The sequence below is a fragment of the Brachypodium distachyon genome, chromosome 5 (genome assembly GCF_000005505.3).
Source record: "Brachypodium distachyon strain Bd21 chromosome 5, Brachypodium_distachyon_v3.0, whole genome shotgun sequence".
In the NCBI taxonomy this organism is placed as follows: Eukaryota; Viridiplantae; Streptophyta; class Magnoliopsida; order Poales; family Poaceae; genus Brachypodium; species Brachypodium distachyon.
Genome location: NC_016135.3, coordinates 18148132 through 18172103, shown reverse-complemented (window position 1 = coordinate 18172103; position 23972 = coordinate 18148132). Strand labels below are relative to the sequence as shown.

Sequence of the window (23972 nt, the reverse complement as noted above, 5' to 3'; positions counted from 1 at the left end):
CCAGCCAGGCCGTGTAGCCTGTGGGCTTGCACGGATCGATAGATTCCGGTCCAGGGCTGGAGGAGACTCTAGCCCACGAACGGCCTCATGCAGGCCACGTCCAAATCCCCAACTGCCCCTTTTGAGACCCGACTCTGTCTCTCCTCCTCCGGTCCTCTGCCCCCACTTCACTGATTCCCTCGAGACTCGAGAGATGCGGATGGCGGATACGGGATACCCTGTCTCTCTTCTCCAAATCCGCAGCATTTTCCTATTCCAGAAATTCGTGCGTTCGTTTCCCACGCTTCTTCCTGCCCACTCCACACTCCACGTCTCCCCTTCTCTCCTCCGGTCCTTGCGGGCAGGCAACCCCCTCCTTCGGATCCAACGCTGGCGTGCCGCGACGGATTCCGACGCCCGGTCGATCAGCCGCCACAACCCCGGTGAGCGCCCGCCCCTCCGTCCCGGCTGTAGCTCTCGGCCTCGTCCTGTTTGACCGCGCGCGTCGTGATTTTCTCCGCTTTTTTTCGGGGCCTCCGTGACTGCGGTTTTGTGCGCATTCCGATTGGCCATTTGCGGGAATAGATCATCGATCATCATCCGGTAGGGTGAGCTTGCTCGCGGGCAGGGTGCAGCCGTTACGATGCTTAGCTGGCGACAGTGGAAGTGGAATGTGCAGGTTTTGATTCGACAAGTCACGGATATGACGTGATTAGTCTCCGGGCCTTGCAGGATGTTTCAAATCCTATGATTGGCATTGATGAACACATTCACATGATGGCAACCAATAGTGTGAATCAGATGGACCGTGGCATTAGACAAGCACGTCGAGCAGTTATAATTTGAGTCAGTCAGTCAGACTGTAAATTTACTGGCGATGTATCATGTATGCCAATTCATACTCATGAATGTTTTTAGGATATTCACTGAACAAGATGCCATGATTATAATTGTTTATTGTGGTGAAGTACATGGCGACATTCATGCATGCCTTTGTGGATTTCATGTATTTTCTGGTTGAACTATTGTTTGTATTGTAAGCTAATTATGGCTGGTCATTCTTGGGACAGTTTGACAATGCTGGTTTTGGACTTAACCGAGTCATGGACAATGCTGATTATTTAGGCATGGAATATATTATTTTCTTACTTATTTAGGAATTGTTGAACTATCGTTGATGTCATGCAAGACTGTTATTCCGTGAATGGTCCAAAGTTATGTTTCTGACAAATAATGTGTTGGCTTCCTACTTCTTGCATCTGATTGAGGTTTGCCATGTTTCAGGGTTCCACCCGGAGAGGCTTGACCCCGGCATTCTTTTGAGAAAAGGAAGCAGCAATAGAGAATGGCCTCGAGGGCAATTGTTAGGAGAAGGAAATATATTCTGGAGCATACTAATGCGCCACTTTTATTACATTCATCTAATTCTCCTTTTAGCCAAGGAACATTTGGATGTGATATTGAGCACAGCACTATATGTCATTTGCCCAAGCAGAACCTGGGAGATTCTAACCGTGAGAAGGCACAGTATAGTTTAAGCAAGAGAGGCCTTTTGGGCCTTAGTAATGGATTACTGCGGAGCCCAACCCTTGGTGTTTCTCTTGCTGTATATGTATCTAAAGCACAGAATTTTGGATTTCCCTTGGGAGCCAGGTATTTTCTGCAGTCAGTCCACACAGTATCAAAAACAGCTGGGCAGCCTAAGTTTGGTGTTCTGAATGAGCAGAGTGAGGGCCAGAAGCAGCAAACAAGGGAGGCGTCTCCAGAAGAGTGTGATCAGGCAGTTGAAGGCTTAAATACTGCAAAAGCTAAAGCTAAAGCAAAGCAGGTGCAGGAAGTTCAAAATACTGACCAATCAATCATACAGAAATTCTGCGCAATGCTTCTTGGTATTGGTCCTGCTCTGCGCGTTGTTGCTTCAATGAGCAGGTCTTGGTTCCCTTATTTGAATTTAAGTATATCTGATGTCTTGCTCTTTTTCATGGGTAGCTGTTTGTTTTGACACTTTAATTTCGTTTTGTGGTTTTAAGAGCTGACTGGGCCGCGAAGTTGAAGCATTGGAAGGAAGAATTCGTTTCTACACTGCAGCATTATTGGTTGGGCACTAAGCTACTTTGGGCAGATGTTAGGATTTCATCTAGAATGTTGGTGAAACTTGCTGGTGGAAAGAGCCTTACAAGGAGAGAGAGACAACAGCTTACACGCACAACGGCAGACATGCTCAGGCTCGTACCTTTTGCTGTTTTTATCATCATTCCGTTCATGGAATTCTTACTGCCAGTGTTCCTCAAGTTGTTCCCAAACATGTTGCCGTCTACTTTCCAGGACAAGATGAAAGAAGAGGTACTATTGACCTAGGTGTCCGACACTGTCCTACCACCAGAATCACTAAATCGATACATATATGGTCAGGACTGCATCTCATTTTCCCACATACAGGAGGCATTAAAAAGGAAACTGAAAGCAAGGATGGAATATGCAAAATTCTTACAAGATACAGCAAAGGAAATGGCAAAAGAAGTTCAAACATCACGTAGTGGAGAGATGAAACAGACAGCTGAAGACCTGGATGATTTTTTGGACAAGGTATTGGTTCAATTTATCGTTCAATTTTTTTTCCTCGAACACGCACCTAAGCGTGTTTCATTTCGTATTAGAAGAAAACGCCTCTACTTGAATCCATAAATCAAAAGGTGCACAACTGCACGGTATTGACGTTTCTTTGTGATGTACTCTTGAAATCGCAACTAGGTCAGGAAAGGGGAACATGTTTCCAATGATGAAATTTTGAGCTTTGCAAAGTTGTTTAACGATGAGCTCACTCTGGATAACATGAACAGGTTGGGGTTTCATTGATTATCTACTTAATCCTTGATTCTACCAGCTTACTGTTTTTTAATAACATTTTTCTGCAGAGCGCGGTTAGTAAACATGTGCAAATATATGGGGATTCAGCCTTTCGGTACAGACCACTACTTGAGATTCATGCTTCGGAAGAAATTACAAGAGTATGTCCTTAAATTGCTTCTAAATGTAGGTGTCAGAGTATGATGGAGAACATAACTTGCATGCAAATCTGTTCTTCAACTTTAGAGCTGCATCATTACTAATGCAAGCTTATTGCAATTTGCATATTTAAAGATCAGCTAGTAACTCAAACTGGAGTAAGAATATTTTCCAGGAAGCCTATGAAAAAAAGTGTCTGATGACATCATCATAAACTCAAAATTATAGGCCCAGAAAGTGAGCTACTTTAGTGTATTGTTACATATTTAAAGAGCAGCTAGTAATTCGACTTGAACTATTTTCCAGATATCCTACCAAACAAATACTACAACGTAGACTACTTTAGTGTACTGTTACATATTTAAAGATCAGCTACTAACTAAAACTTGACTTGTTTTCCAGAAAGTCCACCAAACGGATACCCCATTTTTGAGGATTTTAGGGAGCATTTGGAACCCAGACTATAAGCTCTGTAAATCTGTAGCCTTGCTGAGCTAGAATTGGCATTTAGTACCACAAAAGAAAATCCTAGGTTTTAGGGGCCAGTTAGCCATTTTAGACCAGGAAAAGCTTGCTTACAAAGGAGAGCAAAATCGACTTGCCCTCGATGGCAATATTCTCTTGCGAGAATAACCGTTTGGGGAGGGTGCCTGCTACTTCAACAGTCAAGCACCCCGAGACGAACGACATCACCTCCCTCATCAACTACGTCATGCTCGAACATGGCCACGCAGGACCATGCTGGTGTGAGCCACAAGCCAGCATAGTGCCCTCTGGCTGTCTAGTACCTGCCAACTCCTATGGTGTTGAGATGGACTTCTATTGATGTACTTGATTCATCGATTCTGGAACGAAGAGCTTGTAGTTCCAGTTTGCTGATTCTTGCACAAATTACAGTGCTGTACGCATCGATTTTATCCCCCAAAAAAGAACAGCTTTTAGACATTTGCAACGTGGTTATTTGTTTGATGGTAAAATAAACATTAACCATTTTCTTGCCTTCAAAAGTAACGTATAATAACTAAATCAGTAGGCACGAGTTCTTGCCATCAAAAGAAAACCAGCGTGCTAAGATACCAAACATACCCTGAATTCAGAATAATAGGTCCGGAACATAATAATAGTTGATTATTGCATCAGCCTCAAACCTCCTTCGTATTTGAAGACAAACTTTGATGTTTCCTTTCTTATATTGCTCATCCAAATTGTGTTACAGTTTTGGTATTTAACCGTAATACAAAAATCTATATGTGTATATGTACAGCATTAAGAATGACGACAAGATGATCCAGGCTGAGGGTGTGGAGTCTCTTTCTGACGAGGAGCTTCGACAGGCTTGTCGTGAACGTGGCCACCTTGGTTTATTGTCAACAGAGGAGATGTGCCATCAGGTTTGTTTGTTTTGAAGACATCCAAGGACCAAGGTGCTGGTTAGGTCATGGCATTAAATAAAGCACATCAGGTGCTCTTGGAGGCTTTAGATGTTCATGTTCCACTTTATTAGTTTAGTTTTTGCCATCCATGCCTACTTATCTAGCATATACCCTGCTATTTTTGCATGTTTTGCTAATTGTTAGCATTCCACATGGATTATGCCACATATGTACAATGTCCTAGAGCCAATTTTGGTAATACAAAAATAACCCCATGCCATGGTGGGTATGTGTGCACACCTATAATGCCACTTGTATGTGGACCAGTCAACTAGAAGGTTGATTAGATCTGCTGCAGTTAGCAAGCTAACCGCAAGTTGATGGGCCAGGAACAGCTGGGTGGGGAAGGCAAAAGCTACAAAGCACTGTTGCAACCAGATATGTATACAGGGACAATTCGTAATTTTGAAACATGCCCTCACCACACCCCCACAGCGCACTTGAGAAACATGGTGGGGGGAGTTCTTTTCTTATGCACCCTGAAAAGGGTGGTATCACGGTTGTCGTAGTGGCCAGGATTGTTTGCATCTATTGAAGATGCCAAAGAGTTGGCACATAGGGTAAAAAACATCCGGTTATGCTAGTGTATGAGTTACACTTACTTCTGTGTTCAGCTCAAAGACTGGTTGGATCTATCACTTAATTATTCGGTGCCATCATCTCTTCTGATTCTATCAAGGTAATTTTGGTCACAATTGTCCTTTTGACTTGATGCTTATGTTCAAGTTCTAACCATTGTTCGAAAATTCTCTCAGAGCTTTTACCGTGTCTGGAAAAATAAAGCCTGAGGAGGCCGTTGTAGCAACACTATCTTCTCTGCCAGATGAAGTTGTGGATACAGTAGGGACAGTATTACCTTCTGAAGATTCTGTCTCTGAACGCAAGAGAAAATTGGAATTCCTGGAGATGCAGGAAGAACTTATCAAGGTACTATAAACACGGATTCTTGGCTGCCTTCTGGGTAGGCGTGCTAGACACATGTCTCCCCTAATGTTCACTTTCTTAGCTGTTTCACCAACCCCCCCAATGCATGAAATTGTTTCCCTATTCTTAGTTTGGAAGTTCTTCTCAAGTTAGATATTAAGATATTAAATAGAAATTCAGGATGATAACCCATAAATTTTTAGTATCCATTGTTTTGGTAAGATGATTTGCTTTGAAATGCAGAAATGTGATATCTGATGTACAAGCATCGTATTTTCTTCTTCACGTTAGTTTGACTTAACTGTTCATGTTTATGTCATCTAAATGTAGTGAACCTTGAAAGATTAGTAAATCACAGCTATTTTTAAATTTTAGCGTAAGAAGGTACTATTAAAAGAACATGCAATAAAAAATGCTACCACAGTGAGATCCCATCTTGCGTAAATTCTTCTTTGTATTGTTTATTAATGCAATAAAGTTTAGTTATTCATGTAATTACCTAGCCAACTTGAAGATGCAATTTTACTATCTGGTTTTCTTTGTTCCTTGGTTACCAATTTAATATGTAACTCATCTATGCAGCTATGTATATTATCCGGATGAAAAAAAAATGTTTTCTATACATTTTTCTCAGTCCCACTGTTTTATGTTTCAGCTATGTTGGGAATGATAATTTGTTATTAGTGCTTTTGTTCTGCATATCAAATGATACTCAGGAAGAGGAGAAAATGCAAGAGAAAGAAGATCAAGCAAAGCTAGAGGAACCAGAGGCTACTGAAGAGGATTTGGCTTTGAAGGAAATGACTCAGCCTACTGCAAGGGAAGAAGAGGAACTAAAGAAATCGAAAGAACATGAGAAGAAGGAGCACCTTTGTAATATCAGTCAAGCACTGGCTGTGCTCGCGTCTTCTTCTGTATGACCCTAATTTTGTGTTCATAAATATTTGTATCCTGCATTTCTAGACAAACTTCCATTAACACTCAGTTGCACTTTCTTAATTTGTGCCTTTCCTTGCACTTGCAGTCTGTTACCAAGGAGCGTGAAGAATTTCTGAGTCTTGTCAATAAGGAGGTATGAGTTGAAGGTGAACTGAATTAATTATGAGATGCCACTTTGCATTATGTAATATCGGAACCCGTACTTGTGATGCAGATAGAACTATATAACACCATGCTGGAAAAGGAGGGCACAGAGGATGAAGAAGAGGCTAGGAGGGCATATAAGGCGGCTAGGGAGGAATCAGACCATGCTGTAGAGATAGTTGCAGGAGAAAAAGTTTCTTCGACATTAATAGAGAAGGTAAGAATATATTTTTTGCATCTAAACCGCAATATCTTATTGTCTCTGCTGAAACTTCTATCCAGAAGCGTCCATTATTTGGATTTCAATAGAAGTGTATGTTAGTACTTAGTAGCTTAAATAGAGACCCTAGTCCTGAGAAGAGTGAAGTTTCATGAATTGTTGACTGGCTTACATGATGTTTGCATCTCGATGCATTGATAGAAAGAACAGTTTTTTACAAGCCTAAGACTAGACTAGACTGGCTTACATGACGTTATAAGGAAAACAAAATATGTGCTCGGCTAGTAATGAGCTTTGGCAATGGATCGGGCTTTTTTTTTTTTTTTTTTTTTTTTTTTTTTTTTTTTGAGGACGCAACGGTTGATCCCTGCGATTCAATTAGAAGAATAGAGTTGGCCCTGTGGGCTTAATTTGATAATAGTTGATTTTGTTTTTATTACATCCATACCAAGTTTGTTCAATTTCCAAAATTAAACAGTACCTTTTATATAATTGGCCTGTGATAACATTTTTTTTCTAGAATACCTGTGATAACAAATATAATAAATGATCTTCTTTCTGGCAACAGGTAGCCATTGGAAATCACTGACCATATTACCAGAAAACAGAAGGGTATAAATTAAGAAAATATGGCTGTGTTTTATCTTTGCTTTATAGAAGAGATATGTTAAGTGTATCAAATCTCCTCTTCCTATCAGATCGGTCTTTTAGGTGAGATGGCTAGATGGGGTATCTTAACAAAACCTATATTTTGGAATGTGTGTGCACCCTACATTTTGGAATGAAGGGAGTATGTTTTAGATATACTCGTGATCATGACCTTTAACTCTCTTTGGCACGCTCTGCCCTTGTACAGAATGACCCTTTGGTATAATTTGAAAAATCATAACTATTATAGTCTAATGTTGAAGCAATCTCTTTTGTTGGCTTACATAGTTGCACTATTATCTTAGTTAATTCTGAATAAAATACTCAAATCAAGTTAATTCTGAATAAAATACTCAATCACAGCAACCACTCATGATACTATGTCACCAGTTCATCCTTATCAACATTTTCATTTGTCTGAGCTACCTTTCGTGTTTTATGTCTGTGACGCTGTATTGACTAGCTTATGCAGTCTGCAGTATTCACTCACATGTCTTTGCTCTGTATTTACTAAGTTAAATTAAATACTGTTCTTGATTTAAGTCTCTTTTATCCCCCATTTTGATGAAAAAGGGAGGGGGTAGAGCCCTACTGAAGATAGATATTAATATAGATAAAGTAATGTACAAGAAGGGTTAAAAGTAGAGAACAAAAGACAAGAAAACTTAACCACATGATAAAGGAAAGGCTTAGAAAAACCATGCAACCATGTGTCTCGAAGCTCTAATCATGAAGTCTCTCTTGTTATATTGGGTAGGCTTCTACCTTTCTCTTTAATAACAAAGGGGCTACTGTTGACTGTTGATACTCTGTTTTTCTGCATTTTCAGATTGATGCCATGCTTCAGAAATTAGAAAAGGAGATTGATTATGTTGATAAACGAATAGGCAACCGCTGGCAGCTGCTTGATAGGTAAATGCTCTTTGCATGCGCTTGAGGCTGTCATGACTCGTGAGGCACTTGCTAGCATGTTTCTTGCTACTTGCCATGAATATCTGTAGAAAAATTGTGGTAGCATTTCTTTGATCTTGTCATCTTGATATTTTTGTGAATAACAGCAGAGAGTGGTAAAATCCAGTAGAATCTAAAATTCAGTAGATTTGTCTGGGTAGAGATCAGAAGAGTCCAAGTTTGGGCTTACCTTAGCTTCGCTTTACCAGAGTTGAGTTAAGAACTCCAGATGGCTATTAGATCACTGCTTCATGTCATTCTAATGCAGCAGAAAAATTATGCATGATCAAGTTTTTCAGCTATAAGCATGATTTGTTCATTCATACTGTATACCACAAAATAAGGAGAACTGGATTGCATTGCGAACCTCTTTGATTTTTCCTTCATCAATAATAAGCTGATCTTGTCGCAGGGACCGCGATGGCAAAGTAACTCCTGAAGAGGTAGCAGCAGCGGCAGATTATCTCAAAGATGCCATAGGGAAGGAAGGCGTTCAAGAGCTCATAACCAGTCTTTCCAAAGACAGAGGTTCAATCTTGACACCTACACCATCTTCCTTGCTCATATATCTCTAAGATCACTGTCCATCTTCCTTGCTCATATATCTCTAAGATCTTCCCCATTTCTATGCCTCACAGAAGGGAAAATCCTCGTGGAAGACATTAAGAAGCTGGCATCAGAAACTGGGGAAAACAATGAACAGGAAGAAACGGCGCGATGATAGGCAGAAGAATTAACAAGACACGACAGAAGAATTAACAAGCACTGTCGTGTCTTGTTAACATCAGCAGTCCATTTTACCCTTGTTTTCGTCCGTGGCAGCGCAAACTGCAACTGTAAATGACGGCCGATTTGTTTGTCCTGCTGCGTTGGAGCGAGTTGCCTAGTTGTGGCCGTATCATAAGTCGCTTTGGCGACACTGCGTGCGTATAGTTAGTCCCCGGTGCCGCCGATCGTTAGGTAGGTGAACGGCAACTGACTTTTCAACCGGTTGTCGTTGAGATGGAGATACCGATTGGCCGGATGGGACAATAAAATTCAAGTCTGATGCGAATAATAATCTGAATAAAGATGGTATATATGTTGAATAAGTATCAGTCTTAATTTATGCTATTTGAATGAGCGCATATGTAATTTCGGCCTTTGTTGGTGATGACACTCGGAAATCAAAATAGGCCCTCTTGCTAGTGAGCAGTCGGTCACTCGCCAACACAAGATTTCCATGGAGAGTTGGAGACCTTCAACTTCCAAGCAACGGATGCTTCTTCCTCGTGCAGTCTGTCCATGGTGGATGCAGGCGGCACCGGCACGGTCGCAATGTACTCAGTTCTCCTTTCGGGATTCGGAGATAATGAAACAATTGAACACGCTTCAAAGGTCCGTGATTCTTGCCACTTTTGGAAGACATTGCATTATGTCACTTTTGGAAGAAACGACAACAATTTGGGATCGGAGATAGTAACTAGCTGTAAAAAAAACTATCTCAGTTGTACTTTGTAAAAGAATTTCTCCATAACGACTTAGCTAGATTTTGTTTCCACGGTAAAATCCTCTTGATTATTTGGATTTAACCAATTAGGTTAGAGTCGGAACTAAAATAACGTGTACATTGTGTTGTCTTCAAACCGATAATAGATGATTTCTTGGCATTAAAAGTGATGTGTTGTATACAATGTTGAAACGTCGACTCTCTTAGTAGACTCTTAGCCGAGTCTTGAGTCCGTGACGAGCGGAGTCAGTTCTCTTATCTCTCATTTTTCTCTTTCTTCTATGTTAGCAAATTTCAGATAAGAGTCAATCAAGAGCCAGCCCTTGCGGTTGCCCTCAGCTTTTGGTTGAACAAGCTTTCAAATGATTTAACAACTCTACATGCTAACATGTTAAGATTAGTATTGCATATCTTTGTTAGGGTTCAACTACGGTTGAATGGACTGAAAAATAATGATCCTGATCATCCATTTACGTCAAAGACACATAAACAAAAACCTAAAGGTAGTCGTGCGAATGTTAAAATTGATCGGACGGCTCACGTTGTGATTGAGAAATTCTTATTTCTAAAAATTGTTATCTGGCCATAGTGCTTGCGAAATTGTATTAACCTAGTCACGTGTGACGCCATAGAAATTGATGTTGAGCAAAGAGGTTAGATTTAGTTAAAATTTTATACTAGTAGGGTTATTTTTGCTGGACTTATATAAGAGCGTTATTTATGTGGATTAACACGCATCTGTGTTTCACCGTGCCCAATCAGGCCATCCGGTTCCGATCGAACACTAGGGACCTGTTTGATTTATGCCCAATGCAACCCTACCAAATCTTGCCAAAATTTGGCTTGCCAATTATTTGGCCAACAATTATTGAGCCCACACATGACCAAAGATTTGACAAAAATCTGTGAAAATGATGTGTAAAAGGTCATTGGCAATCAAACTTTTGACAACAAAGCAAACAAGCATCAAATTTTAATTGGTATTTTGGCATGGCTGAGTTGGTTCAAAACCCGGCAGCGGAGAATCCCCAATCCTTTCCCCTTCCCCTTCTCCTTATCGGCGTTATCGCCGTCACCAGTCACAACTCGCGGCGCACGCGTATCAGAGGAGGAAAAGGGATCTCCACTCTCACTCCGCCTCCCCCCTTCGAGGTTCCAATCTGGTCCTCGGGCCTTGCTCGCTAGGAATCGACGAGGGAGGGACGGAGGCGAGATGGGGAAGAACCAGGCGTACAAGGCGATGCAGAGGGCGCGGCTGGGGTCGTCCTCCGGCGCCCCCGGCGAGGGAGAGGAAGACGGCATGGTCGGTCCCCTTCCTCACCCTCCCTCCACAGATCCTCAATCCCACCCCCACCGCCCTTAGTTCCAAGCTCGTAATCCGTCGTATCGTCGTGATTGTCCTCCCCTACAAACCCTACCAAGATCTGCCTGAACGTAGAGAACATCCGTGGCTAACTGCTGTTAATAGTTTTGTTTTAGGGGGCTTTTACTAACGAGGGCCGTCACAGACGGACGGTTCATTTCATTCTCCAGAGTGGCACGCGGCGCGCTTGGCCAGCCTCAACAAGACACACACCCTCACGTGGGAGGAGTTCAAGAAGAAGCAGAAGGTATGTGCGACCGCCACTTGCTCCCTGCTAGCTTTGTTAGCGGATTTAGTTTCTTCGCTGGTCATTTTGTGTGTCCCAGCCATGATTTTATCCATGCTGGTGCGCTGCCGCTTCTGCTATGTGATGTGTTGCTGCCTTGTTGGTGCTCTCGATTATGCTATTCCCGAGTTCATGTACTGTATGATAGATGCTGAATTTCAGGCATACTTTTCTCTGCTATGCATGATGCTTTAATTTGCTGTAACCTGATATGTGCTAGTTTGATTTTGGGAATTGGAATGGTTAGCTTTCTAGTGCATATAGGGACGTATGAAGCTCTGATAGCATAGGGGGTAGATTAGCAACCTGAACTTTTGCAGTAGAAGCTTTGTCCTGCGCCATCTGTGTACAGTCACATCTTCCCTGGTTTGCAGACCTGAGAGTTTTTCTAGCTGTGATTTGCTATTAGACACTTAGGCCTGTGCAGCCATAAAAGGGAAACGAGTTGGAGCATTTATCAGTGGCACAACACTCATCCCCAGTATTTTATTAATCCAGAGTTCATGTGATGCCTTTTTACTTGATTTTGATTCCTTGACTTGTTTAGGTTTCTTGGATAATGATATGAAATTGCAACTTAGACAGACTTTTTTATGCTGATTCCGAAGTCCAAACTAATCAACCTAAGTCAACATTGGTCTGCAAACGATTTCTTGTTTTCTGCATTTACCCAGCAAGGTTATCGCAGATCAGCATAAGGCCCTTCTTGGATCGTTGTATTTTTGTGGGAGTGGCTAGTATTTAGTTCATCTCACCCCAAAGTTGAACTAAATACCAGCCCTCCCACTAAAACATACAATGTTCCAAGCAGGGCCCGAGACTTTTAGTACTTGTAAGATCACTTTGTAGCTACGCTTTTGTATTCTCAGTACTTTCACAGTACATTAATGATGCTCTTGTTCCTTAATAGGACGAGGAGCTAAAGAGAGGTGAGGTTGAGGCTGACAAAGATAAAATGATGAGAGAGTATAGAGCTCAACTAGATGCTGAAAGAGCCCAAAAGTTAGGTCGTGGAAGAGACAACGTAAAGTCAAAATCATCTTCTTCCAAGAAAGGTAAAGTAACTTAATAGCCTGCTGAATGATGGTTCCTACATTTAGTCAGCTGTTCCTTAAATTTATTGCTATGTCAAGTAGTCTTCTGACAAAGATTTTGGAATACAGAAAAGAAGGATAAGGATGCAAAGAAACGGATTAAAAAGAGGAGGAAGGTATGGTCTCCAGATACGGATAGTAATAGTTAGGGATATGTTCTAGGTGCATCAGTTCTGATCTGAAGTGAATTGAATAGTGTTCCAACTTAAGTGACTCCTTTTCTGGCCTGAAAGATATGCATTTAATAATAATAATAATAATAATAATAAAGCCGAAAGAAAATCTTATATCTAAATGAGTTTAAGTTAGCATCTGCAAAAGATGTAAATCTAAGTGTTCACAGATTTTCTTTTTTGTAGATAATATAGCATTTTTCTGTCTTTTAACTTGCTGGAACGGATTTTTTTTTGTCCCCTTATCAACTTCTGCATTCATAACAGCACAGAAGTTCATCGGAAAGTTCCAGCTCGTCATCTGAATCATCAAGCAGTGATGATGAGGATAGGACTTCAAGAAAATCCAGGTCACGTTCAAGATCAAAGAGAAACAAGAAGGATAAGAAGCACCGGTCAAGATCAAAGCATGCTGGCAGTGATAGTGAGGAGGAAGGAGGTCCTGTTCGTCTCTCTAAGTTCTTTGGGAATGCAAAGAATTAGATGCTATACTGATACACCCGAAGCCAGTTAGCTGCTCCCGAAACCACTTTCATTTTAAGTTATCAATTGGTGGGTGTAGATTGTATTTCTATTCAGATTACTGTCTGAAGGTTGTGGGAATCAGTTTCCATTATGTTTCTCAAGAGAATGTTGGCAATTGGAGTGTTAGGTGTTGGATCATTATATGCATCCTGCAACTAGTAAGAAATACCTGATATTGCTGCACTATTGTAACTTGAGGGATAGCGACAGTATTTATATATTCGATCTGAACCGCTTTATTTCTTTTTTCAGAAATTGTATGTTAGTCAAACTGTTATTGTTTTGCCGCTCTATAGGGTCCGCATTTTGCAGGAAATGACATTTATCTCGTAGCGGTATACAGTTGTTTCTTTGATTGGCACCAAGTTGGGGTACAAAAACACTGTTGCTGCACTTTTGTAAGGCCTTGGTGCCTACTGGTCATTGGTTCGAATTTCTGGTTTTAGAATGCAAAGGTTAACCTTTCCTGGGTGTCGCCTCTTAAATCCGTAAGGCCTTGTTTGTTTAATCCATTCCATGGCTTGACCCAAGAGGAATGAAAAGAATTGTACTTAGTTCATTTGTCAATCATTTTCTCGCGTCACCAGCCAATCCGGATCTGTACGCTGCCGAACGGGGCCTAGAAGAGGGAAAGAATATGTTCTCTGGGATAACAACGAAACATTACTGTGTACCTTGAAAGAAAAATTTAGAAAGGACTGAGTTTGCATTTTGCCAGAACCGTCTGGGTGGTGTAGTTGGTTATCACGTTAGTCTCACACACTAAAGGTCCCCAGTTCGAACCTGGGCTCAGACATTTTGTTTAGCGTTCCTATTCATCTTCCTTTTTGCTGTAAACTTTTTTTTTTTGAATTTCTCATTTGCTTTGTACTTAGTGCTCTCTTGCATAAATAGGATGATCGTTATCATTCTTTTCGACATAATGATATCTTGCATACTAGTCCCACAATTCTAAATGTATGATGTTTTAACTGTCCTAAATAAAAATCAAAATCAGTCTTATTAGATCCATCATGATATCCCTCTTCCTAGTATACTTATTTGATGTTGTAAATATTAGTATTTTTTCTACAAACTTGATTATATTTAGGAAAGGAAGTAGTAATTCAGATCACTGAGCTTGAGACGAATCTAGTACTCCCTCCGATCATAAAGTGTTGTCGTTGTTTTAGTACAAATTTGAACTAAAATAACATCAAGAATTTAGGATCGAAGGGAGTAGTATATTGTTAGGCACGGAAGAAATTAAACAATCTAAATTTATCTTTTCATAATGTCTAGTCAGACAGGTAGGTAACGAGCAAATCTGCATCTTTTGCAAGAAAAGGAGCTACACCTACAAGACCCACATTTTGGCTTTGTTTCATCTATCTACTTAATGTGAGGATCAAACATTGAACTAACAAGCAAACAACAGAATTACAACTCAATCTAAGGAAATAAAACAACTTACACGATAACCTTCTAGTACATCCCTATCTGGCTATCTAGGTGTACGAAGTGTTTGTTCGCAACCAGGAGGTCTGGTCGCGTCAGTGGCAATAACGATATTTCTGACAAGACAAGAGTCCCGATAGCGTCAGCGGTATGGTTGTATGTCAGTGAGAAAAGGGGGCAATAGCAAGTTGCTTAGCAGCAAGTAGTGCATGTTAGTATGCCAAAAGGCTCAGTGTCTCTGTGATGTACACCAAGACAGACTTTAGCCGATGAACTGTAATAGTTTGGCTGCTTAAAGTTAACCCAGAAGCAGTCTTAATAAGATCAATAACAAGCGAACAGATGATCCAACTATTCTCTCTTTCCTTTTGTGTTGTAATTCCAAGCTATCAGCTACAAAACAGCACTAAAACACCGGATGATTGACTTCCTATGTGGATTCTTCTTCTAACTCTTCTCCAAAGCGCTCCAGCCTTGACACCTCAGCGTCGTAGTCACGGATGAGAGAATGTTTGATCGAGCCATCATCTTCGCTCGCATGTATTTGCTTCCCACCAAACCTGCACATCAAAAAATATTGTAGAGCCATTTTCCTTGGTAGAAAACCAAACACGCACACGCAGACAACAGAGCTCTTTCCCTTCTCCAAAGTGTTCTCATCGGTCATCAAGCAAACATTTTTTTCCAACACGAGAAATTAATTTAACCGAGGTATTTGATTTCCTAGGTAGATAACCTAGAAAGCCAAACATGCACAATGCCGACAACAGAGCTCTTTCCCTTCTCCAGTGTTCTCATTAAGCTAATATTTTTTAGCACTCGAAGTTAATCTCATGGAGGTATATGACAAACTCAAGATGCATAGCAAACATAGATAATAACCACACCACAAACCAGAGGATAAAAGAAAGGCAGAGTGATTTAATGTTAAAACATACCATCTTTCATTTAAGGCCTCTATGCATTTGATACCATCTTTCCGGTCTTTGAATTTAACCAATACAACTCCTTGCGGGTGATTTTCACAAACCTGCAACAACAACATGCAAAATAAAGTGGTAAGCTGGAAAAGATACAAGTACCCTGGTGATCAGGGCCAGTTCTCTCTGTCACGGCAAATTCTGAAACTTTCCTATGTTCAATATATATATATTTCATCATTAACAAAAATAAAACTTAGCACAAGTTAAGAAAGCCCTAGCCAGGCAGATGGTAGATCGGATCTAACTTCTGGCTCACACTCGACTTATGGGTTACGAGAAAAAAAGGCTACGGCCCAGGAAGTGAATTTGGGTGGGGGGATACAATCACACCACACCACCAGAATTCAAGTCCTTGTGGCATAGCAATAACAATTTGATGTAGAATGCAGATGTAGTTCTCCAGTGTATCTTTTGGTCACAGTGCTTAGGCAGGCTAAAAGTGGTCAACACATCCCAGAGGTAAAGAACCAGTAACTTTTGTACCCCATATGGTTTTTGAGTCTTTTGACCATATCAAGCCTCTACATGATGAAGAAACAAAACTAGAAATCAGCCTGGTAAAGCATTTGAAATACAGAAGAGTCATCAGGCATGCATCCATACCGAGTCCTGAACATGTTAGAAGCAAGCAATTTTTTATCAATTCCCTTTTCTCTGATCAAACTATGTGTGTGTGATTTTCCTATGATGGCAAACAAATACATGTGAGTGAAATTAACAATTACCTTGATATTGTCAACCGGACCAAACTTCATGCATTCCTGTCTAACGTCTTCCTCAAGCTCAGGAAGTAAAGTTTCATCAGTCTGCAACGATCAGGAACTTATTCCTTAATACAACAGACATGAACAAGAAAGTTGCTACAAAATATGAACCAAAGGGTAGCAATCAACAATGTATTGTTCCATAAAAAAGGGCACATTACTTTTGAGCACGTCAAATATAATTCCACTACTTACTCTCAATTCAGCAGGAGTGAACATATTCCGCAAAATCACTTGGGTAGGAATCATCACCTTCTTATCATCGTGCCCACCTAATAACAGAAAATGGTCACGAGAATACAAGGAGTTGAAATTTCAATATTGAGATAAAGCTATTTTGCCTGCAGGACTGCAGATAATAACGAAAAAGCAACTGCCCATCAACCAATAACATAATAATGATTAATACCCTGTGTACTTAAGTTTATGTAACTTAATGCCTTAGAGCTATTTGCTACTCCCTCAACTAAAAAAATACAAGGACAAATCCTAATATGAGAAATCCAAAAATACAAGGACAAATTTATCCTTGAGCTCCCATCACACGCCCCTATGTCCTCGTTACTCATTGCCAAATTGATTCTTAATTGCACCTCTATTCAATGCTGCGCTGCGGTTGGTCTGGTGGGCAATTTACTCCGGGAGTAAAACATATGACTTCAGAGCCTTTCTCAGGAACATTTTTTCCTCGTTTCCCTCAATCATCAAATTTGTCCTTGTATTTTTGGATGGAGGGAGTAGCAGGAAAAGATTTAGGGAGTGTTTGGTTCATAGCCTTGTATTGACACACTTTTTCTACTGAACTGTGGCAAGCTACAAAAGTGTGGCGGAGAAATTGTTCACCAAAGGTTTGGCAAAAGTATGAATTTGTGACAGGTGCGATAGGCTGCTAAGAAACCAAGGCATGCCACAGTTGTGGCAGTCAAACAAACAGTGTCTAACTGAGCTGCCACACTTGTGGCAAAGTTTGGCAGACTGTGGTCATGAACAAAACATGCCCTTAAAAGTTGTATCAGCTTCTATTGTGCCAATGGTTAACACACACACACACAAATGCTACATGTTACTACATCCCTAATTAGTGTGAAACATGGAAAGCTTGAACATGACACCCAGTTGGGTTGTGTCTACACTGTAGCAACTGAAAAAAATAGCTGAGTGAATTTGTAACAAGCACACCACATATTCAAACCAACCATAATAATGAAAAAGGCATAAAACAGAGATAGAAGTTACCCCATCCCAGCATCTTATCTTCAACCTTCTTGCCTTTCTTTTTCTTTTGCTTATCTGCTTTCTTGGCCATAAAAACATCACCTGAAGCAGAGGCAAAGACATTAGTAATATAATTTTGTAGTAGTGGTAAAATTTTTGGTGAAGTTACCTTTCTGCTGAAATTTGGCCACGCTTACAGACATTAGGGTCTTGCCACCAGGGCGGAATGATGTCCCATCCAATAGTTGAATTGCTAAAGGTACAGAAGGCTCCTGAATCATTGAAAGAAATATGTACACACAAAAAATAAAATGAGCACGCATACTTCCATACAGTGTCTAGTAATCCTAGGCAATCAGGTAAGTTGAAGGTAATACCTTCAGATAGGTCACTAGAGCATCACCCTTTTTTCTGCCTGTTTCCTTGTCAGTATAGATTTTCACTCGGGGCTTCCTTGTCTCAGGATCCTATATCATCAAACATTTAGAGGTGCATCAGTGCTCTAAAGAAGAGGCATTTCTGTCCAAATATAGGAAACTGTATTAAATGTTTGGTTTAATTTAGACCTGGCCTTCATTTCAAATTAATACAGTATCCATCCAAAGATAATCTATGGGTAAATTCTCAGGTGTGACAATATGTACCATCATTAATTCCTACTGCAAGTTCAGTGGATTTGACAGTTATGCTCGTCTAACACAAAAACGAACAACTTTGACGTGAAGATGTGAAGGTATCAAGATTCTAAACAAGTCAAACTACAAATTTTGTGTTGTTAATCGGTCATGGTACCGACTACTGAGTACTGTTTAAAAACGGTGTCCAATCATCTGAGACAACTGGATGCATTGCTACGGAACGCCAATCCAAAGAAGGCATGAAACTGAAGAGAGAAAGAGACATGCAAAAAGGCCAAAAAATAAATACACAAAAAGATGGTAATTTTGTCACTTGGAAAAACGTAAGCATGCATGCACTCATATATGCATTTATTAAGATGACTTGGATGATGATGTCGATGAAGGAGAAGGCAAGAAAAATACTCAGTATGGAGCAATCGTAGGTATATAGGATTCCAGAATGTAGACCAGACGAGACAATGTTTGATGACAAAGTTCGGCTGAAGCCTGCATGTCGGAGCCCTTGCTCGGGTGCTTCTCCCCGTGTATTAAATCGGCATGATACAAGCTGCACTGCCAAGAACCTCCATGCCTCTGACCACTGCCGGGCCATTCTAACCTCGTTAGACTGTTGTCCATGATCTCGTATTTTGTCCTACCAGTTTCCTCTAGTCTATTTTGGCTACCCCGAGGTCATTATATATTATGGTCAGGTTACACGTGTTCGACTCCAATACCTACCCCTCCGCATATACAGGACAACTGTATCCTATACACACATTCAACACAATTTCAACTTGCACTGCTACAACCAAGATTTTCCATAGGGAAGAATGGAGATGCCATCAAGGTTCAAGACTAAAGAAATCAGCCTGCATCTTGTTTAATTTGGCTCTGCAAGACAGAAAAATAATCCTTACCTCCTTTATAATTCCACATTTGGAAAATACCTCTACAATCTGCAAAAGGAATCAACTGTCAGAACCAAACTTATTATATAATCATGAAAGTGTTAAGCAATTAATTTTGAGAATGGCCTTCCTAAGAGGAAATCGAAAGGTGGCCTCTTTGGAGGATACAAGTAACTTACCTCCTCAGCTGTGACATCATCAGGTAAACCAGTAATATAGACATGTGTGTTGACTTTGAGATCAAACCAACTTTCTGGAGGTTTGTTAGCTTCCTACCCGAGAAAAAACAGTTAGGAAGAATTAACTTGTGCAGAACTTATCAAGAACTCACTCAAAATAACTTGAGAACTGTACCTTCTTTTCAACAGGCTTCTCAGAAGATTTCCGCTTCTTTTCCTGTCTCTTTTCTACCTTTACTGGTTCTTTAATTTCTTTTTCAGTTGAAGCATTGTTCTCATCTAATGTGGATGAGCCAGGAATATCTGGTGGTTGAAATACTTCTTCCTCGAGTGCAAAAGTCATGTCCTCAAGTCTATAGTCATCCTTTTTACCCGGTTCATCATTCTCTTCATAGCCGTCTGTTTTACCTGATACATCATTCTGTAGAAGGTACACGACAGATTAGAATAGCTGGTTAACACAATAATTAGGGATGTTTAACAACACGAATAGGGTAATGTACTTCTCCTGAAAGGAAGAACAGCTTGTGCAATATAGAATACAATCTTCCAAAAATATCCCACAGGCCTAAAGGAGCATTGACAATGTTCAAAACCAATAATAAATCATTAGACTCTGCTAAACCACCATTTAGACTAAAATTAACAAAACATAGTAGCTTTTCTCATGAAAAAGAACTCAGTTGGTGCTAAAACTAATTTCATACTTCTGCCTGTGAGAAATAGGTACGAGAAAGATACATGACGACGAATGATAAATAGAGAGAAAGTACACTATGTACTTGACAGAAGCTTGGTTTCGGTAAAGTAGTTTATGGAAGGGTAGATTTTTTTCCGTAAAATTTCCAAACTGATGCTGACCTGTCAAGCACATACAACGACTTTGTTTTTCTAATCCACATTACTTGGTGTAAATCTTGGTGAACACTGGAGAATGTAAGTTACATTTGGAGAGCTACACGAGACATGTCTGAGTTATCGTGTATTCAGAGTTACTGGAGAGAGATACTCAGGCTATATTGCAAGATTTGAGAGCTGTTGCTCATTAAGTTGTGAAGGATCCCACTGACTTAAACTTACAATTCGATTTCTCGGAGTTGGTTTGTGAGAATGTGACTTGGTATAGTTTCTTATTAGCAAAACACTTTTTCTGATCCCAATTCAACATGAACTGTTTCTTACCAACTATTCCAACATGAACGATCTGGCAACCCTACAGATATTATTCTAGGTTGGTTCATCGACAAATCAAGGATAAAGTACACAGTGAATCAAGTTGTGTATAGAAATGGTATGTGTTCATAGATAGTTTACACCATTTCCAAAGGCTGGCTGGAAGGCAGCTTCAGAGAGACAAGTTGCACCGACCGTCCTAGCCAGAGTAAAATCTTACCAACGACCAAGTACAGCATTTCAGTGTGAAAAGACCAAGGCGCCAAATGCCATGCATGAACTTTACTGAAACAATAAGCCATCTAACGTTAATAAATCAGGAAGCCGAGACGGTTAGCAGTTGGCACTTGTTTCACTACGTGATTATGCGCAAGTGATCTGAAATCCTGATTAGTTAATACCCACAGTTCATTCCATCTGATGATTGTTACTATAAACTGTAAATCCTAACGAGTAACGACGGAACAGGAACACTTACTTGAGGAACCATTGCCCTCAGCATGCGATCCCACTTGTATATGGTGCCATCATCATCAATAAATTCTTCCACACCATCTGGTGGGGACGATGGTCGCTCGTCAGGATCATCAATGCCGTGCTCTTTGTTTAAGTTACCATCTGCATCCTTGGGTTTCAACGCCTCCACCTCTGACTCAGCGTCTATAACCTCCTTCTGGAATTTCTCGAAATCATCTTCAGTTTCTGGAGCAAAAAGTCATTTGAAAGAACGTCAGGAGACCACTCGAATAGAACCATGTTTAATTATTTTTTACAGATAACGTAGAAGGAACTAACCTTGTTCAGGTTGATCCTTCTTTGTGACCCCAGAATGGATCTCCGGAATCGAAGACAATGACATCCATTCACTCCTCCCATCAGCCCAGAGCATTGTGCTCTCATTGAGGTACCCATTAGCAAAATGTTCTGTAAGGGGAGCCAAGTTCCTTAAATACAGACCACACCGAAAACAGGGCACATAGTTCTTCAGAAAGTAAGGAGGCTAACTGAGTCTCAAATAACACATCGACACAGAACAGGCAAGTAACTTCACCATGTGACATAAATCCTAGCTCTAGCAACCTGCCTGTGCCAACAACTCCACCGTTATGTGCCACTGTGCCAGCTTGGAGCTAGGAACTACTATAACACAACAGCGGTGGCCACAAAGCATCAGAAAATCAGCAACTGAACGTCGCTTAACATGATAAAAAATACACTCTAGAATGCAAAATCGAATGTTGAGAGCACCTACTAGCGTTACTCCCAAATCCATTGAAACATCAAATTACTGGTTAAAAAGGATATTTATGAGCTTACGGGTTACATCGCCAACTGGCACGATCTAACAACACATAATACTTGGATTTGCATCGCCTTGCATACTGTCTCAAAACTACCCGATACACAGGAACCACCAGCTAGTGAGCCTTGTGGACTGGGAACAAGGCCGCACGCATAGTTTCGATTTTTTGCGAGGATTGAAACGCAGCCTGTAACATATCTACGTCCGCATTCGCACAAGTAGTTAGACGAGAAGATTGAGTGGATTAGGGGGAGAGGTACCTCGCAGCTCGGAGAGCGCGTAGGGGCCAACGTGCTCATGGTTCGGGCCGAGCACGTACCAGCCCACGCCGCCGCTGCTGTCCATGGGTCTCCGCGCAGGGGGGGTGGAGGATGTGGGTGGGGATTCCAGGCTCGTCGCCGGCGGCGACACGAAATTCGTGAAGGGACCGCCGGGAAGGGGAGGAATTTGGGGGCTGAAGTTTCCGGAATGGTCGAGACCTGGGTCGCGGCGGCGCCCGCCTAGAGAAGCCCTTGTCCGTCCGATCAACAGTTCATCAACGTCGGTAGTTGCCAGCGTAAAAATAGATCAGCTAAAAGTCATTGACGTGGTTCGTAAAAAAAAAAGTTACGAACGTGACCAAAAATCATTCCTGAGATGAACTGGTATTTCCAAGTCCTAACTCCTTAACAAAGAAATTAAACTATTACTCCCCTAAAAAAATTCAGCCATTACCAAATTACATGATCAATTTTCATAGGATGTGGACAAATGCAATATCCAATTGACGAGACCACTTTTTTTTAATGTTTTTAGTGTTGTTATGTCGGCCATAAATGATTTCAATATTTTTATAACATATTAAAGATGTCGGCCATAAATAATTTTAATATTATTTGTTTGATAGCATATTAAAGAAATAGTCAGACTGGAAATACACTTAAGAAATATTGAACCTAAGCAAAGAAATATAATATATATTTCAGACAACGGCAAAATGAATAGATATTGTACACCTAACTACAAGGAAGATGCATGTAAAAAAAAACTACAAGGAAGATGAATGCTCCCCATTCAGGATGGGCAAAAAACCCGAGGAACCGAAACCGATCACCGAATAACCGAGAACCGGAGCCGATTGCACCGAAACAGAAGAACCGTTTAAATTTTCGGTCAACAAATTTGAAGAACCGAAATTTATTCGGTTAATTCGGTTAGCACGCTCGGTTAACCGAAAAAGACCGAAGAACCGAAATCTTCCTACCGTAACGAAAAAGTAGCTCTGCATCTGGATGCATCGCCTTCACCTTGGGCCTTAGGCGGCCAGGCCAAGCCCACCCCACACGTCCTCACGACATCCTGACGGTGACATCCTCGCCAGGCCCTAGCCAAACTGTTTGCCCGACTCCTGAACTCGTCGTCCTCGTCTCCTTGACTTGTCCCGTCCTCCAACCCTAGCTGGCCGTCATTGCCATCGCATTCTCTACACCGGCCCGGCAGCCGACCTCCTCTTCGAAGATTTTGTCTTGCACTGCTTCTCCTGCCCCGTCTCTCATTCTCCGACTTGCGCAGTGGCTCAAAGAGAAGCCGGCGGCGGCGCGACAACAGCGAGCCAGTGGCGACTACCGAACTGCTGTCCATCGTATGTGGAAATCAATTTGACGTTGACTATGTACTCCTTTCCTTCGTGCGCCTCCAGCTCGTGTACAGCCATCTCAAAGACAGCCAAAAATTTGCATCTTCTTCTCTTTCTTTATTCAATCTCCTGTACCATCCTGTGGGGAATATTTCTTAATTTCTTGATGTGTTCATGTCCGCACAAGGAATTGAGTGGTACATGCGATGTTCTTTCAACTGATTTATTTGCTTTTATTCTTTCATTGGGGAAGGTTAGCTCAATTTTTAGGAACTCTATCGATTTCTGCTATCAAACGTGGCTTCAGATTCGATTGGGTAAAACCGTTAACCGAACCGAATTTTCGGTTGACCGAAACCATCGGTTACTGATATTTCTGAAGACCGATCGGTGCGACTTTTTAGAAACCGAATTTTCTCCGAGCACCGAAGAACCGCACCGATCGGTTCGGTTAGACCGAACGCCCACCCTGACTCCCCATGACCAATAGACATATTTGTGATCGACAAAACCACAAACTCTAATTCTCGCCAGGAGCAGTCCCCGGCATACTAAGATGATCCTGCAACCATGTTGAACATATCAAATCTGACATGAC

At 41.1% G+C, this 23972-nt stretch overlaps 3 protein-coding genes, 1 long non-coding RNA gene and 1 other non-coding gene across 7 annotated transcripts; 3 read left to right on the top strand and 2 right to left on the bottom strand.

The window, feature by feature from the left end:
* Window positions 1-145: 145 nt before the first annotated feature.
* LOC100845958 (LETM1 domain-containing protein LETM2, mitochondrial) lies at window positions 146-9357 on the top strand. 2 transcript variants are annotated; one of them, XM_003580017.4, is made up of 15 exons: window positions 148-422; window positions 1264-1908; window positions 2010-2322; window positions 2419-2565; window positions 2731-2819; window positions 2895-2987; window positions 4250-4376; window positions 5033-5097; window positions 5174-5345; window positions 6059-6256; window positions 6367-6414; window positions 6496-6642; window positions 8123-8205; window positions 8657-8772; window positions 8883-9357. In XM_003580017.4, exons 2-15 carry the CDS (start codon window positions 1325-1327, stop codon window positions 8963-8965), a joined length of 2265 nt encoding a protein of 754 aa, XP_003580065.1. In that variant the 5' UTR covers window positions 148-422; window positions 1264-1324; the 3' UTR covers window positions 8966-9357. The 2 variants fall into 2 exon arrangements, with proteins under 2 accessions (XP_024312112.1, XP_003580065.1); XM_024456344.1 differs by lacking the exons at window positions 8657-8772; window positions 8883-9357 and adding an exon at window positions 7214-7257 and having other exon boundaries at window positions 146-422.
* On the bottom strand, window positions 8152-8746 carry LOC112269503. The gene is made up of 3 exons (XR_002961360.1): window positions 8612-8746; window positions 8435-8503; window positions 8152-8288 (listed from the first exon to the last, which is right to left on the bottom strand). It is a non-coding gene; the product is annotated as an uncharacterized LOC112269503 (long non-coding RNA).
* Window positions 9358-10749: 1392 nt separating the features above from the next.
* On the top strand, window positions 10750-13429 carry LOC100845652 (corepressor interacting with RBPJ 1). 2 transcript variants are annotated; one of them, XM_024456252.1, is made up of 5 exons: window positions 10750-11036; window positions 11242-11343; window positions 12293-12437; window positions 12546-12592; window positions 12922-13096. In XM_024456252.1, exons 1-5 carry the CDS (start codon window positions 10947-10949, stop codon window positions 12952-12954), a joined length of 417 nt encoding a protein of 138 aa, XP_024312020.1. In that variant the 5' UTR covers window positions 10750-10946; the 3' UTR covers window positions 12955-13096. The 2 variants fall into 2 exon arrangements, with proteins under 2 accessions (XP_024312020.1, XP_003580064.1); XM_003580016.3 differs by having other exon boundaries at window positions 10762-11036; window positions 12917-13429.
* Window positions 13430-13896: 467 nt separating this feature from the next.
* Window positions 13897-13970, top strand: TRNAV-CAC. Its single transcript has one exon. It is a non-coding gene; the product is annotated as a tRNA-Val (tRNA).
* Window positions 13971-14791: 821 nt separating this feature from the next.
* On the bottom strand, window positions 14792-22281 carry LOC100845144 (splicing factor U2AF-associated protein 2). Its single transcript, XM_003580014.4, has 13 exons — window positions 22020-22281; window positions 21252-21380; window positions 20935-21158; window positions 19459-19704; window positions 19284-19376; window positions 19114-19152; window positions 17951-18040; window positions 17743-17845; window positions 17595-17675; window positions 16554-16630; window positions 16320-16400; window positions 15550-15641; window positions 14792-15171 (listed from the first exon to the last, which is right to left on the bottom strand). The coding sequence occupies exons 1-13, from the start codon at window positions 22102-22104 to the stop codon at window positions 15042-15044; spliced, it is 1470 nt and encodes a 489-aa protein (XP_003580062.1). The 5' UTR covers window positions 22105-22281; the 3' UTR covers window positions 14792-15041.
* Window positions 22282-23972: the final 1691 nt, after the last annotated feature.

Bases quoted from the DNA above. Each gene is read 5' to 3' on its own strand.
- LOC100845958 (XM_003580017.4), top strand. From the start codon at position 1,325: ATGGCCTCGAGGGCAATTGTTAGGAGAAGGAAATATATTCTGGAGCAT. The intron at 1,909-2,009 runs GTCTTGGTTCCC...TGTGGTTTTAAG, and splicing joins GTTGTTGCTTCAATGAGCAG to AGCTGACTGGGCCGCGAAGT. The intron at 5,346-6,058 runs GTACTATAAACA...AATGATACTCAG, and splicing joins TGCAGGAAGAACTTATCAAG to GAAGAGGAGAAAATGCAAGA.
- LOC100845144 (XM_003580014.4), bottom strand. From the start codon at position 22,104: ATGGACAGCAGCGGCGGCGTGGGCTGGTACGTGCTCGGCCCGAACCAT. The intron at 19,705-20,934 runs GTAAGTGTTCCT...TACCTTCTACAG, and splicing joins TGAGGGCAATGGTTCCTCAA to AATGATGTATCAGGTAAAAC. The intron at 15,172-15,549 runs GTATGTTTTAAC...TTTGATGTGCAG, and splicing joins GAGGCCTTAAATGAAAGATG to GTTTGGTGGGAAGCAAATAC.
- LOC100845652 (XM_003580016.3), top strand. From the start codon at position 10,947: ATGGGGAAGAACCAGGCGTACAAGGCGATGCAGAGGGCGCGGCTGGGG. The intron at 11,037-11,241 runs GTCGGTCCCCTT...GGGCCGTCACAG, and splicing joins AGGGAGAGGAAGACGGCATG to ACGGACGGTTCATTTCATTC. The intron at 11,344-12,292 runs GTATGTGCGACC...GTTCCTTAATAG, and splicing joins AGTTCAAGAAGAAGCAGAAG to GACGAGGAGCTAAAGAGAGG.